This window comes from Chlorocebus sabaeus, chromosome 15 (genome assembly GCF_047675955.1).
Source record: "Chlorocebus sabaeus isolate Y175 chromosome 15, mChlSab1.0.hap1, whole genome shotgun sequence".
Taxonomy (NCBI): Eukaryota; Metazoa; Chordata; class Mammalia; order Primates; family Cercopithecidae; genus Chlorocebus; species Chlorocebus sabaeus.
In genome coordinates, this window is record NC_132918.1 from 60,955,301 (window position 1) to 60,970,546 (window position 15,246).

Below are 15,246 nucleotides of genomic sequence, written 5' to 3' on the forward strand. Positions count from 1 at the left end.
GTCTAGTAAATGGTGCAGAGGACAGAGAAGCTGCCATACTTAATTTTACAGTAATTTATTATTCTTTGACATTCACTGTTGCCCTGAATGAAAAGCTAATCTAAACATTTTTAAGTAAAACTGTTTTTCCTCTTTTAACATTTCCATTAATTTGCTTATATAATTAATTTTCTTTAAGTTACCTGAAATGGACTCCTTTTTTACTAAGCCTTGTCCCAAGCAGGATATCCGTTAAATATTTAACTATTTATTTATTCGTTGAGATAGGGTCTGCCTCTGTGGCCCAGGCTGGAGTGCAGTGGTGCAATTATGGCTTACTGCAGCTTTGACTCCTGGACTCAGTCCATCCTCCCGCCTCAGCTTCCTAAGCATCTGGCACTACAGATGCACACTACCACATTCAGCTAATGTTTTGTATATTTTTCTTGGTAGAAACGGGATTTCACCATGTTGCCCAGGCTAGTCTCAAACTCCTGGACTCAAGTCATCTGCCCACCTTGGCCTCCCAAAGTGCTGGGATTACAGGCATGAGGCACCATGCCTGGCCAATATTTAAACTATTTAAATACAAATTTAACTATTAAAAAATGTTAGCAGTCTTCAGTTCAAATACTTTTGTGTCCTTCTGGCAGTATGTGCATCGCCCTTGAAGAAGGACTGCAATAAGGCACAGTGACCTTAAGCTAAAGACACCCGTGCCTCACACTGGGGCGTGTGTGCTGAGAGGGGCTTTGACCCTTGTGGCTCAGATCTGAGTGCCTTGTGAGAAAGGTTTCTGCATTTGAATGGGACCACACCCCTCTAAGAGACAGGAAAAGCAAAAAAGCAAAAACAAACAAAAACCCAAAACCCAGATGGGTTGTCCTTTCCTTCCCATTGAGCTAGAGGGAGGCCCCAGACCATCCCGCCACCCTCTCCCCAGGGTGAAAAGCAACTTTCTTCCCATCCCAAACCAGAAGTTTCCATGGTTAAACCTACCATCCCTGCCTGATAGACAAGGAGGCAGAGCTCTTTTTGTTGTGCTTGGAGGACCTGATATTTTTACTGAGGTCTATTTTCACTACCTCAAGGTTACTTACTTTCTGCCCCAACATTCCAGGAAATCCTGGGAAACCCTGTGAAAAGAGCAACAAATACTGTGACTGCCTCCGAAATAACACCTGAAAAGGCTGTGGACAGGCTTGGTTGGTCGTTTTCAAGATAGAGGCCTGTCCATCAGTCCATCATCAGTCCACAGATAGGGGTGGGTGGGGGCTGCTACTTGCATTGACATTTATCATTTCTATGGAAAGGTTTTCTCCATTACCTTTTCTCCTTTGGGACCCAAGTCACCCTTTTCACCTCTGGATCCCTAGGAAGAAACCACAGGACAAAGCCAATGAGTTAATATCCTGGGAGGGAAATTCAAGCATTTCAAACTGAAAAGCTCCCTAAACCAAAACCCTCATTTTACAAGTGAAGAAATAGGCTCAGAGATATCAGGTGACTTGTCCAGGGAAGGAATGCTTTGTGATCAACTTCTTGTTGAACCCCAAAGACCTCTTACATTCATAAAGGAAACCTCACAGAAAATTCTGGGCCCCAAATCCTCTCTCATCCTGTAGGAAATTTGTCCACAGGTTGATGCTGGTTTTGATTTGGTTTTTGGCCAGGTCAGAAGGTTGTGTGGTGGAAGCTCGGCCTCAAGACATGCATCACCAATTTCCTCCAGCACTCCATGCAAACTGTGCTTGTTGTCCACCTGGCACGACCTTCATTTGCTTATGTGCTCCACATGAGGGGCCTCTTCCTCTATGGGGAGCCCTTCTCTTACCAGCTTGCCCTGCTTCAGGAGGTCCCTCACTTCTCTCTCAGTCCACTGACAAAGAGCGGGGAATAGCTAGGGATGGTGGCTTCAGTTGCAGACTAAAGAGAGACCTAGGCCCATCCTCTGCACGTCTCTGATTCCAGAGCCAGTAGCCCAGACCAGGCTCTGGGACACCATCCCAGAAAAGCACTAACCTTTTCCCCTCTGGATCCAGGGTAGCCCTAAAAGAAAGCAGAAGGTACATTTACAATCAGCCCTGTAGAACTTTTGAGTTTGGTGCAAGAATAGGAGGAATCCCTGACTGTGGTGGTAACGTGTGTCTCCACATTGCACTGTGAGTTTTAGTGGGGTTGCAGCACCAAACACAAAGATGTCCCAGAGGGTTGTGGTTATACCAGGCCTAAAAGGAGCATTGCTCTTATCACCCTGCAAAGGCCTGATCAAAGGTTTCCATCTGCTCTGATGTCCAGAAGCTTGGTTCTTCCTGCCCAAGAGAACAGCAGGAATGGCATTCCTATGCCCCTGCATCCCAGGGCATGATGTTCTCCAAAGGGCTGGTAAAGGCAGGCTCTCCAATATCCATGACATTCCCTAGTCCAGGATGGCAGCCCCACCCAGTCCCTATGTTTGTAGACAGCAGCTGCTCCAGAGTCTTACAGAGAAGATCTGGGAACGTCCATCCAGACCACACACTGACCTTGGAGCCCATTGGTCCTCTTGACCCTGGCAAGCCCATCATACCCAGGTCACCTTTTTCACCCTGTGCGAATTAGAAGATAAAGAAAAGACCCATGATGATATTTTTTAGAGAAACTGAACCAGGAGAGTCACAGGCAAGATTGGGAAGGAACTGGGGATATTAGGGCTGGCTTGTAAATCTGAGGACCCCAGTTGCACCCACTGTCTCCCTCCCAGGGTCTCAAAGCTTCATACTCCACATTCATTCTTGTGTTTAAGATTAAACATAAAATGAAAATGCCCAAGGTGAAGCAGATCGCCACACCAGCTGCTCACTAAGATGTTGTATATGGTCATACTTGGTATTTTCCTAGCGAGGATAGTGAGAGAGTAGTGGAGGAGGCATGAGGGAACTGGGGCCTCAGAAAACAAGGTGTCAACACATGCAAAAAACATTGCCTGCTTTGCTCTTCGCATAGGAAGGGTCCTCAGAATGACTTGTGGTTGGGACTTCCAGCACCCACCCTCTGTACTAAAAATACTCTATACCAGTACTAACCAATAGAAATATAAGGTGAGCCACATACTTAATTTAAAACTTTTAAAAGAAGTCACCTTAAGGAAAACTAAACGAATGAAGTTAATTTTAATAGATCTCCTTTAATCTAATTAATCTAATCATCCCAACTTGTAATCTATATAAAAATTATTGAGATATTTTACATTGTGTTTTTCATAATAAGTATTTGAAATCTGCTGTGTAATTTACATGTACATATCTCCATTCAGGTGCTAAATTTTCATCCAAAATATTTGATCTGTATTTAGAGATCGTAACATTTATAGTTGAAAAAGCAGATTCATACATTCAAGTTGCTCCAAAAATACTTTAACATTTTCAAATAACTGAATTTAGTAAAGGTTAAAATTTAAACAGTGAAAATTTAAAAACTCAGTTCCGCAGTAGCACTAGCAACATTCCACAGACTTGAGGGTCACATGTGGCCACTGGCTGCTGTGCAGGACAGCTCAGCTCTATGCAGAGGATTTTGAAAACATCCTTGGGACTTTTCCTAAGAGGACTGGAAACACAGTTTTCCGCTGCCATAATATAGCCAATAAATGAATCAGAGCAGATGGTGAGATCCACCTGCCCAGCTCTGACTTCTGCAGATAAAACTCCGAGCCATGCCTCTGAACTCTCTAGTCTATGACTACCAGTGAGAAAAACAGAGGCACAGATGGGGATGTGCTTGCTTTCCGTAGCCTGACTGAGGAAGGAGATTTCATCAGCACTCAGCAATCCCTCTCTGAATGTAGGATTTCCATCCTTCAGCCAGCCGACACCACCCACTCAACTCTCCATTCCCTGCCAGGTCAGCATGACAGGCAAGAGCTTCCCAGACACAAACCCCTCTTAGGTCATCTCAGGGAAACCAGAGTGGGGTGCTAGTTCCTAGGACAAAGGAGAACCAGAGCCCCTGTAGAAAAGGGGATCAGGCCCCTATTTCTCCTCCCACAGAAGCACAGCTGTTGCACTGACCAAGGTCTTGCAGGCCAAGTGAAGGAGGAAATATCAGGGGCCCTTAAGCTCTCTTCTTCTTCCCCCTCTTGAAGAAGGGATTCCCTGACTATGTGCCAGGAGCCAGGAAAGCTGCCGTCTTCCCCACTCTTGTTTTGATACCACATGAGCCCTGAAAGCATGCCACACTTACCCTGGGTCCTTCAGGGCCTGGCCAACCGATGGGCCCAGGCATGCCAGGAACACCTGGGGGGCCAGGTCTACCCTTCAAAGACCAAGAACAAAAGTCAGGGCAATTGGGTTTGTTTCTTTACTTCTAATAAATATGTCTTGTCTCTGGGGCCCAGAGGAGAGAGTGGAGTCTCTAAACATGGCTACTATGACCTTCATCCCCACTCTCCAAAGACTGATGGCCTGACAAGCCCTTGGTGTCACACTGTATCACCAAACAAGACCTTATTCTTCTCAAGAAATGGAGAGTGGTGAGAAAGGGATTCTAAACTTGGATTTTCAATTTTTATCACTTCTACCCACCCCCACCCAAAAGTCCCCTGCGTTCCAATGGGTTATTCCCAAGGATGTGCTATGGAACGAGATAGGATTACATTTGGGGAACAATAGCAGATGCTATCAGCACTCTTTCAAGGTCTTTTTGACCAACTCAGAGTGCCCATCGCCCAGAAGCTAACAGTTCATTTCTGCAACCTGTAACTGCGGTTTGCCCTTGAGCAGTTGGAGCTGCCCAGTAATTTATGTAACTCCCCTTCCTGCAGCCAATAGCCCAGCTCCCTTAACTTTGGGCAGTTCACACTCTCAAGCTCCCCCTAGGGAATCAGACTGCTAAAGCTGGACTTCACCTGATACCACACCCTTGCCTGGCTTCTCCCATTCCCTCTACAGGCTCCTCCCGAGTGGTCCCATAATAACGTATTCACTTGCACATGGTACATGTCACCTCTGCCTCTGCCTAAGCCAGGGCTATGGAAGAGCAAGCCCTGCAAGAGACAGTGGGTGCAGGTGCTAAGGGCCTATCTTGACCTTGTGCCCATTAGCTAATTTCACTGTTAGCCAGAGATGTGAAGGGCTCAGCCCCTAACCCAGACATGCCAAATGCTGGCATGTGTACTGGTTTCTACTGTTGCCTCCCACATAACCATGGCACACATCACTAATCAATCATAGCCCTTGTTAGGCCTGAGCATGGACACCACAGCAGAATATCCTTTGACCATTGCCATGGAGACCAGCCCAGCACTTCAGACAGCCGCTGTGCCTTGGCTATAGTTTTCATCTGTGCCCTAAAGAGTTGTAACTTTGTCTTGCAAAACTCTGTTTAAGGAATTTGCGGACAATGAAACCATTTAATAAACCATTTAACAAGAAATACAGTAATTTATATTTAGAGCCATGGATATCTTTCTTGGCCAGAGTTTTGCACCCCTGTCTATAATCAAGACCTAGAAATTCGGTGCCAGTATCCACTGACCTCAGCAAATACAATAGGCTGCTGATTTACTCCCTCTTGACACTAATGAGAGCCTTGATAACATGTGTTTGGTTCACTCAGAGTCACTGTGACCTTAAGTAACCTCCATTTATTTCAGCTGAGCCAAAAAGCAAAAGCCATTTGTTTCTGTCTGCTCTGGCACTTTATTCAAATTTAATCAAATAGACAGTGAGAGTCATTCTGTGTCACTGGTTGGAGCTATGAAGGGTTTCTCTGATGGGTAGCAGAATGAGATGGTCTGGGGTTGGGATGGGAAGTGAGAGGGGTGGAATTTGGCCAGGCCTGGCAGCCCCTGGAAGAAGTCTGAATGCCTGGCAGTAGCAGGCTCCTGCTCCTGAACAAAGAAGTTGACAGAAAGGGCGAGGTTACTACTGTCACCATCGAGACGGCAGCACCCTCACTGTCCACCTGCATCGAGACGGCAGCACCCTTGCTGTCCACCCGGGTATCAGTGGCCACTGAAGTGCACTGCTGGTCCCCCATCCCTAGGAGCGCATGCACACACATGCATGTGGAGCACAGACGCCCATGTGACACTCACAGAACAGTGCAGACCATACCTTCCTTCCTGGTCGGCCAAGCTCCCCCTATGGACGGAGAAGACAGGTAAGGAGAGGCTGCTTTGGAAGAGATGTTCCGGAAGCAGAAGGCTTAGTAGAGCTGATGACTGGGCATGGCCATGTGGTTCAGCTGCTTGGCTGCTGCTCACAGCCCCACTGCCATGTCAGTGGGCTATGTCAAAATACACCAGTGGTATCTCATAGGTGCTGCAGCAGCTCAGCCATCATGAAGCCCAGCCTCCCACACCAAAGCACATGTTTGGAAATCTCAACTGGGAAATTCTCAGTGGGATGCCCAGAAAACAGGCTGGAATTACCAAGAAAAGAAGGGTTGAAGAAAGTAGTGGTTCGGTTCATACCTTTTCTCCCTTTGGTCCTGTCTTGCCAGGAAGCCCCGGTGGACCCTAATCAATCAAGATAAAAAAGTGAAGAAAGTATGTATCAGTCCGAAGCTGTATGGGTGGGGAGGCTCTTGGTGCACTGGGCTCCTACAGCAGCAACCTCATTCTCTGGGAATATGTAGGATTCCAGGGACCCATGGAGGCTCTTCCTGTGCCCTCCAGCCCAGTCCCCTCCTCTGTTCTTCCTCCTGTTTAGCTTTCTCTGAGCTGTGTTTCCAGTGGCTCCATGGTTGCAATGCTTATATATCTACTCTCTGTGGTTTTAATTTTCTCCCTGTAACTCTTTGTTTGCCTAAAACATCCCAAGTGCTTATTGAAAGCAACCAAAGTGTCTTGAATAAATCCCACTTGCTGAAAACAAGAGGCTCCATCACCTCTCATGTCTTTTCAGTTACTCTTGCCAAACTTTCCCGGGGGCCTGACAAGAGACAAGTTAAGTTTTGCACATAGCAGCAGCTGCCACCTTGGAAATTCCCATGCTCAATTTGTGGGTACTAGGTGCCAAATAATTTTTGCCTTTCTTCAGCAGGAAAAAAGTCTTCTTTTTTAAGACACTAAGAATGTTGGCAAGTAAAGAGTGCATTTTTGTCCACTGAAGAGGAGTCCACTGACTCCAGCTCAGGGACCTTACAACTCACTGCATCAAAGCTTTGCACATCCACAGCCAGAATGTGCCTGCAAAATGCTCAGTCATCTATTTTCCAGATTCTCCAGAACAGCAGAGAGGAAATTCATCAAAATTCCCCAGGCCCCAACAGCACCCCCAGGATCTGCAGGTGAACATGCAAAATGCAAAGCCTGTTTGAAACATGATTTCTTTTTTATTTTATTTTTTATTATACTTTAAGTTCTAGGGTACATGTGCACAACGTGCAGGTTTGTTACATATGTATACATGTGCCATGCTGGTGTGCTGCACCCATTAACTCGTCATTTACATTAGGTATATCTCCTAATGCTATCCTTCCCCCTCTCCCCCAACCCCACGACAGGCCGCGGTGTGTGATGTTCCCCTTCCTGTGTCCAAGTGTTCTCATTGTTCAATTCCCACCTATGAGTGAGAACATACGGTGTTTGGTTTTCTGTCCTTGCGATAGTTTGCTCAGAATGATGGTTTCCAGCTTCATCCATGTCCCTACAAAGGACACGAACTCATCCTTTTTTATGGCTGCATAGTATTCCATGGTGTATATGTGCCACATTTTCTTAAACCAGTCTATCATTGCTGGACATTTGGATTGGTTCCAAGTCTTTGCTATTATGAATAGTGCTGCAATAAACATATGTGTGCATGATTTAAACATATGTGTGCAAGTCTTTAATCTATCTTGAATTAATTTTTGTATAAGGTGTAAGGAAGGGATCCAGTTTCAGCTTTCTACATATGGCTAGCCAGTTTTCCCAGCACCATTTATTAAATAGGGAATCCTTTCCCCATTTCTTGTTTTTGTCAGGTTTGTCAAAGATCAGATGGTTGTAGATGTGTGGTATTATTTTTGAGGGCTCTGTTCTTTTCCATTGGTCTGTACCTCTGTTTTGGTACCATACCATGCTGTTTTGGTTACTGTAGCCTTGTAGTATAGTTTGAAGTCAGGTAGTGCGATGCCTCCAGCTTTGTTCTTTTGGCTTAGGATTGTCTTGGCAATGTGGGCTCTTTTTTGGTTCCATATGAACTTTAAAGCAGTTTTTTCCAGTTCTGTGAAGAAAGTCATTGGTAGCTTGATGGGGATGGCATTGAATCTATAAATTACCTTGGGCAGTATGGCCATTTTCATGATATTGATTCTTCCTATCCATGAGCATGGAATGTTCTTCCATTTGTTTGTGACCTCTTTTATTTCGTTGAGCAGTGGTTTGTAGTTCTCCTTGAAGAGGTCCTTCACATCCCTTGTAAGGCGGATTCGTAGGTATTTTATTCTCTTTGAAGCAATTGTGAATGGGAGTTCACTCATGATTTGGCTCTCTGTCTGTTATTGGTGTATAGGAATGCCTGTAATTTTTGAACATTGATTTTGTATCCTGAGACTTTGCTGAAGTTACTTATCAGTTTAAGGAGATTTTGGGCTGAGATGATGGGGTTTTCTAAATATAAAATAATGTCATCTGCAAATAGGGACAATTTGACTTCCTCTTTTCCTAATTGAATACCCTTTATTTCTTTCTCCTGCCTGATTGCCCTGGCCAGAACTTCCAACACTATGTTGAATAGGAGTGGTGAGAGAGGGCATCCCTGTCTTGCACCAGTTTTCAAAGGGAATGCTTCCAGTTTTTGCCCATTCAGTATGACATTGGCTGTGAATTTGTCATTAATAGTTCTTATTATTTTGAGATACATCCCCTCAATACCTAGTTTATTGAGAGTTTTTAGCATGAAGGGCTGTTAAATTTTGTCAAAGGACTTTTCTGTATCTATGGAGACAATCATGTGGTTTTTGTCTTTGGTTCTGTTTATACGACGGATTATGTCTATTGATTTGCATATGTTGAACCAGCATTGCATTCCAGGGATGAAGCCATGTGATCATGGTAGATAAGCTTTTTGATGTGCTGCTGGATTCGGTTTGCCAGTATTTTATTGAGGATTTTTGCATCGATGTTCATCAGGGATATTGGTCTAAAATTCTCTTTTTTTGTTGTGTCTCTGCCAGGCTTTGGTATCAGGATGATGTTGGCCTCATAAAATGAGTTAGGGAGGATTCTCTCTTTTTCTATTGATTGGAATAGTTTCAGAAGGAATGGTACCAGGTCCTCTTTGTAACTCTGGTAGAATTTGGCTGTGAATCCGTCTGGTCCTGGACTTTTTTTGGTTGGTAGGCTATTAATTATTGCCTCAATTTCAGAGCCTGTCATTGGTCTATTCAAGGATTCACCTTCTTCCTGGTTTAGTCTTGGGAGGGTGTATGTGTCCAGGAATTTATCCATTTCTTCTAGATTTTCTAGTTTATTTGCATAGAGGTGTTTATAGTATTCTCTGATGGTAGTTTGTATTTTTGTGGGATTCGTGGTGATATCCCCTTTACCATTTTTTATTGCATCTATTTGATTCTTCTCTCTTGTACATTAGTCTTGCTAGCGCTCTATCAATTTTGTTGATCTTTTCAAAAAACCAGGTCCTGATTCACTGATTTTTTGAAGGTTTTTTCGTGTGTGTGTGTCTCTATCTCCTTCAGTTCTGCTCTGATCTTAGTTATTTCTTGCCTTCTGCTAGCTTGTGAATGTGTTTGCTCTTGCTTCTCTACTTTCATGATGTTAGGGTGTCAGTTTTAGATCTTTCCTGCTTTCTCTTGTGGGCATTTAGTGCTATAAATTTCCCTCTCCACACTGCTTTAAATGTCTCCCAGAGATTCTGGTATGTTGTGTCTTTGTTCTCATTGGTTTCAAAGAACATCATTATTTTTGCCTTCATTTCATTATGTATCCAGTAGTCTTTCCGGAGCAGGTTGTTCAGTTTCCATGTAGTTGAGTGGTTTTGACTGAGTTTCTTAATCCTGAGTTCTAGTTTGATTGCACTGTGGTCTGAGAGACAGTTTGTTATAATTTCTGTTCTTTTACATTTGCTGAGGAGTGCTTTACTTCCAACTATGTGGTCACTTTTGGAATAAGTGCGATGTGGAGCTGAGAATGTATATTCTGTTGATTTGGAGTGGAGAGTTCTGTAGATGTCTATCAAGTCTGCTTGGTGCAGAGCTGAGTTCAATTCCTGGATATTCTTGTTAACTTTCTGTCTTGTTGATCTGTCTAATGTTGACAGTGGGGTGTTAAAGTCTTCTGTTATCATTGTGTGGGAGTCTAAGTCTCTTTGTACGTCTCTAAGGACTTACTTTGTGAATCTGGGTGCTCCTGTATTGGGTGTATATATATTTAGGATAGTTAGCTCTTCTTGTTGAGTTGATCCCTTTACCATTATGTAATGGCCTTCTTTGTCTCTTTTGATATTTGTTGGTTTAAAGTCTGTTTTATCAGAGACTAGGATTGCAATCCTTGCTTTTTTTTGTTTTCCATTTGCTTGGTAGATCTTCCTGCATCCCTTTATTTTGAGTCTATGTGTGCCTCCTGAATACAGCAAACTGATGGGTCTTGACTCTTTATCCAATTTGCCAGTCTGTGTCTTTTAATTGGAGCATTTAGCCCATTTACATTTAAGGTTAATACTGTTATGTGTGAATTTGATCCTCTCTTATGATGTTAGCTGGTTATTTTGCTCGTTAGTTGATGCGGTTTATTCATAGTGTTGATGGTCTTTACAGTTTGGTATGATTTTGTGGTGGCTGGTACCGACTGTTCATGTTTAGTGCTTCCTTCAGGAGCTCTTGTAAGGCAGGCCTGCTGGTGACAAAATCTCTCAGCATTTGTTTGTCTGTAAAGGATTTTATTTCTCCTTCACTTACGAAGCTTAGTTTGGCTGGATATGAAATTCTGGGTTGAAAATTCTTTTCTTTATTAAATATTGGCCCCCACTGTCTTCTGGCTTGTAGAGTTTCTGCCAAGAGATCTGCTGTTAGTCTGATGGGCTTCCCTTTGTGGGTAACCCGACCTTTCTCTCTGGCTGCCCTTAACATTTTTTCCTTGATTTCAACTTTGCTGAATCTGATAATTAAGTGTCTTAGAGTTGCTCTTCTTGAGGAGCATCTTTGTGGCATTCTCTGTATTTCCTGAATTTGAATGTTGGCCTGCCTTGCTAGGATGGGGAAGTTCTACTGGATAATATCCTGAAGTGTATTTTCCAACTTGATTCCATTCTCCCTGTCACTTTCAGGTACACCAATCAGACATAGATTTGGTCTTTTCACATAGTCCCATATTTCTTGGAGGCTTTGTTCATTTCTTTTTACTCTTTTTCTCTAAACTTCTCTTCTCGCTTCATTTCATTCATTTGACTTCAATCACTGATACCCTTCCTTCCACTTGATCGAATTGGCTGCTGAAGCTTCTGCATGCATCACGTAGTTCTTGTGCCATGGTTTTCAGCTCCATCAGGTCATTTAAGGTCTTCTCTATGCTGTTTATTCTAGTTAGCCATTCATCTAATCTTTTTTCAAGGTTTTTAGCATATTTGCGATGGGTTCAAACATCCTCCTTTAGCTCAGAGTAGTTTGTTATTACCAATTGTCCGAAGACTTCTTCTCTCAACTCATCAAAGTCATTCTCCGTCCGGCTTTGTTCCATTGCTGGCGAGGAACTGCATTCCTTTGGAGGAGAAGAGGTGCTCTGATTTTTAGAATTTTCAGCTTTTCTGCTCTGGTTTCTCCCTATCTTTGTGGTTTTATCTACCTTTGGTCTTTGATGATGGTGATGTACAGATGGGATTTTGGTGTGGATGTCCTTTCTGTTTGTTAGTTTTCCTTCTAACAGTCAGGACCCTCAGCTGCAGGTCTGTTGGAATTTGCTGGAAGTCCATTCCAGATCCTGTTTGCCTGGGTATCACCAGCAGAGGCTGCAGAACAGCAAATATTGCAGAATGGCAAATGTTACTGCCTGATCCTTCCTCTGGAAGCTTCATTTCAGAGGGGCACCTAGCTGTATGAGGTGTCAGTCAGCCCCTACTGGGAGGTGTCTCCCAGTTAGGCTACTTGGAGGTCAGGGACCCACTCGAGGAGGCAGTCTGTCCGTTTTCAGATCTCAAACTCCATGCTAGGAGAACCACTACTCTCTTCAAAACTCAGTTGGAAATGCAGAAATCACCCATCTTCTGCATCACTCATGCTGGGAGCTGTAGACTGGAGCTGTTCCTATTCAGCCATCTTGGAACCTCCCTCCCTGAAATATGATTTCTATAAAACTTGTCCAAATAACAACAGCTCCCCTCAGCCCGTGGTTCCCAAGTCTATCAGCATATTACAATTCTCTGGAGATGTTTGAAAAATCCCAAAGCCCAGGCCCCAACCCAGCCCAATTAAATAACAACCTCAGTCTGGGTGGGGTGGCTTATGCCTATAATCTCAGCACCGTGGGAGGCCAATGTGGGAGGATTGCTTGAGCCCAGGAGTTTGAGACCAACGTGGTCAATGTGGTGAGACCCTGTCTCTACAAAATATTAAGAAATTAGCCAGGCATGATGGCATGTGCACCTGTGGTTCCACCTCCTGTGGGAGGCTGATGTAGGAGGCTCACTTAAGCCTGGGAAGTGGAGGCTGCAATTAGCTGCGATCAAGTCACTGCACTCTAACCTAGGTGGCACAGTGAGACCCTCTCTTTAATTATAATAATGATAATAATAATAAATACCAATCTCAGGGGAGGAGGAACAAGCATCGGTAATTTTTGAAGCTCCCCCAGGGAATTGTAATATGTAGATAAGTTTGAGAACCACTATCTTTGGTTTCTTCACCTTCTATTTTTGGATAGGGAAGAGGGGGATTTTCATTCCATTCTCTTGATTCTTCCAAGCCTTAGTCCTTTCTGTTTCTTGAAGTGGACTAGAACTATTTCACAAGGTCATTGTACTCTAGCTGATTGCCTCTCCAACTTTAATGTGCAGATGACTTACTCCATTCACTTGGTGGAGGGGCAGTATCTTGTTAGAACGCAGATTCTGATAGAATGAATTTGTCAGGGGGATGAGATTCTGCATTTCTAACCAGCTCCCATATGATACCAATGTTGCTGTTTCACAGACCTCACTTTGAGTAGGGACAGCATCCACACTGTGTTCTAAGGACATGAAGGTGGCTACACAGGACCCTGCAGTTGGGCAACACAGCCTCCAGGTGCCTCAAAGGGGATTGCACGAGGTTACAGATGTGTGTGACCAGAGAGCCACTGTCCTGAGGTCAGCAGAAAGTCCCGCTTTTCTTTTCTATATTCCATGGGTTCTAGCATGCCTGAGACCTGTTAGAGTAGACTGGCGGAAGGTGGGAAGATAGAAATGCACCTCCAAGGATTCTCATCTTGCTTTTCTGCAGGTTTCCCAGCTTCTCTGTGTCAGCCTCTGGCCAACTCTGGGTTCAAACTCCTGTTTTTTTTCTTGTATCCAACAAGTAATTATGGAGAACCTATCCCGACCCCGTGCACTGTTGTAGACGGGCAATATAATAGTGAGCGAGATGGACAATGTCTCTGTTCCCGCAGACCAAGGCTTGACACATGTTTTCTTTAGAAGGTTACATTGTCAGTATCTTAGGCTTTGTGGGTCACATTTGGTCTCTGTCACAACTACTCAACTCTGCCTTTGTCGTGCAAAAGCAGCCACAGACAATAAAACTTCAACGTTTTATTGAAACTTTGCTGCAGGATTTGATCCACAGATATAGTTTGCCAACCCCGGCCATTGAGCTTACGTTTTACAGAGGGGAGACCAGGAACAGAAAAACAAATAAGAAAATCATAATAGGATGAGAAAATCATGCAGAGAATTAAAATAGGTCATTGTGGCAGAGAGTGATTGTGGTGGTGGGTATGGGCAGGAGACTACTTTAGACTAAGTGGTTGAGTGGGTGTTAGAAGAAGGCACTTCTAAGAGGCATGGAAGGTGGAATGGAAGCTGAGTACTGAGTGGCCAACAGGAGCTGGCCATGATCAAAACCAGAAAGAAGAACATTCCAAATAGCAGGAACCACAAGTGCAAAGGCCCTGTGGCTAAAGCAAGTTTGGAGTGTTTGAGAACCTGAGAGATGGTCACTGTGGCTGAGTCAAGGAGACAATGGAGGTAGGAAGTGACATAGGAGATACAGGCTGGAGTCCGCTCCTGTGGAGCTTTGTAATCCAGGTGAGCCTTCAAGTGTCCAGAAGCCACACAAGGGTTTACCCAGGTGGGTGATATCACTTTTATGCCCCCTGCATGGGAAGGCACTTGGGGAACTGCTCCTTACACCCTCTTTCTCCTCCCCACGGAAGGCTCAGGCCCAGCTGTCCCTCACCGATGGAGCACCCTCTTGGAGGCAGGCCAGAGGGGTCAGGAGTCTGTGGGGTGGGGTTTCTGGAGGGTACTCTTGTTTGTCTAGAAATCCTTTCTCCAGCATTTTGCCTATTTCTCACTCTCCCCTTTAGCTTTGGTGGGCAGGGGCGGGCTACTTGGTAGCAACACCTGGGGGCCCAGTGAGGCAGGAAACAATCTCCTCTGCGCCTCCACTTCCCTGTGCTGAACGCAGGCAGCTCTGGTCCACAGGAGGGGTCAATGGTTACATAAGGGGCACCATCATCAAGTGTTTGTCTGATTGTAACTAATACAAACCATATCCATAGAGGTGGCATCCTCATTTGATTCCCCCAAAATTCAGTACTGTAGGGACAATTATTATCCCCATTACATAGATGAGGAAATCAAGGCCGGGAGGCCAGAATTTACCCAGCAAAGAGCCAGTGTTCTATCCATGTGGCTTTGGAGCAGGGAGTTAGCGAGAGAAGGAAAAACAGCTTTGTATCATATGAGAAGGAGCAGACACTAAGAGGCTCTGTGCAGTGGGCTTTCCTGCTCTAAACAGAAGACAGCAAGAGGGGTCCGGTAGAGTGCACCAACCTGGGGGCCGGGAGGCCCAGGGGAGCCTAGCGAGCCTTGCATGCACGGGGACTGCGAGGTCTCCAGTTCCAGGATGAGATTCTTCATGTCTGGGGAGAGAAGCTTCAGTACAAAGCAACACAGAGTTAGAGGTCAGGCGTAGGGGACAGAGGAAGGGTCACCATCCTGGACACAGACCTGCTCTGGGTTCAGGTCTCTAAGCCTGGCAGTTCCCTGACACCCCAATGACTGCCCCAAGAAGATGACATCTTGGGCTACTAGTTTCTGTTCTCTCATCTGCTCTTGAGACAACCTGGCTTGTGTGAATTACAGACAC

At 44.7% G+C, this 15,246-nt stretch overlaps 1 protein-coding gene across 5 annotated transcripts in view; it reads right to left on the reverse strand.

The window, feature by feature from the left end:
* Positions 1–15,246, reverse strand: part of COLQ (collagen like tail subunit of asymmetric acetylcholinesterase) — a 70,434-nt gene that overhangs the window by 21,808 nt on the left and 33,380 nt on the right. For 3 of the 5 annotated variants that reach the window (XR_012095595.1, XM_008009198.3, XM_008009200.3), the window contains exons 3-10: positions 14,931–15,032; positions 6,434–6,478; positions 6,075–6,101; positions 4,201–4,272; positions 2,505–2,567; positions 2,002–2,028; positions 1,307–1,351; positions 1,080–1,115 (exon numbers count right to left, since the gene is read on the reverse strand). Coding sequence is in view for 4 of the 5 variants with exons in the window: in XM_008009198.3 (XP_008007389.1) it covers positions 1,080–1,115; positions 1,307–1,351; positions 2,002–2,028; positions 2,505–2,567; positions 4,201–4,272; positions 6,075–6,101; positions 6,434–6,478; positions 14,931–15,032 (417 nt within the window). In the remaining variant the exon portion in view is untranslated. The remainder of the gene's footprint in view (positions 1–1,079; positions 1,116–1,306; positions 1,352–2,001; positions 2,029–2,504; positions 2,568–4,200; positions 4,273–6,074; positions 6,102–6,433; positions 6,479–14,930; positions 15,033–15,246) is intronic. The other 2 variants (XM_073023622.1, XM_073023623.1) reach the window with 2 other exon arrangements.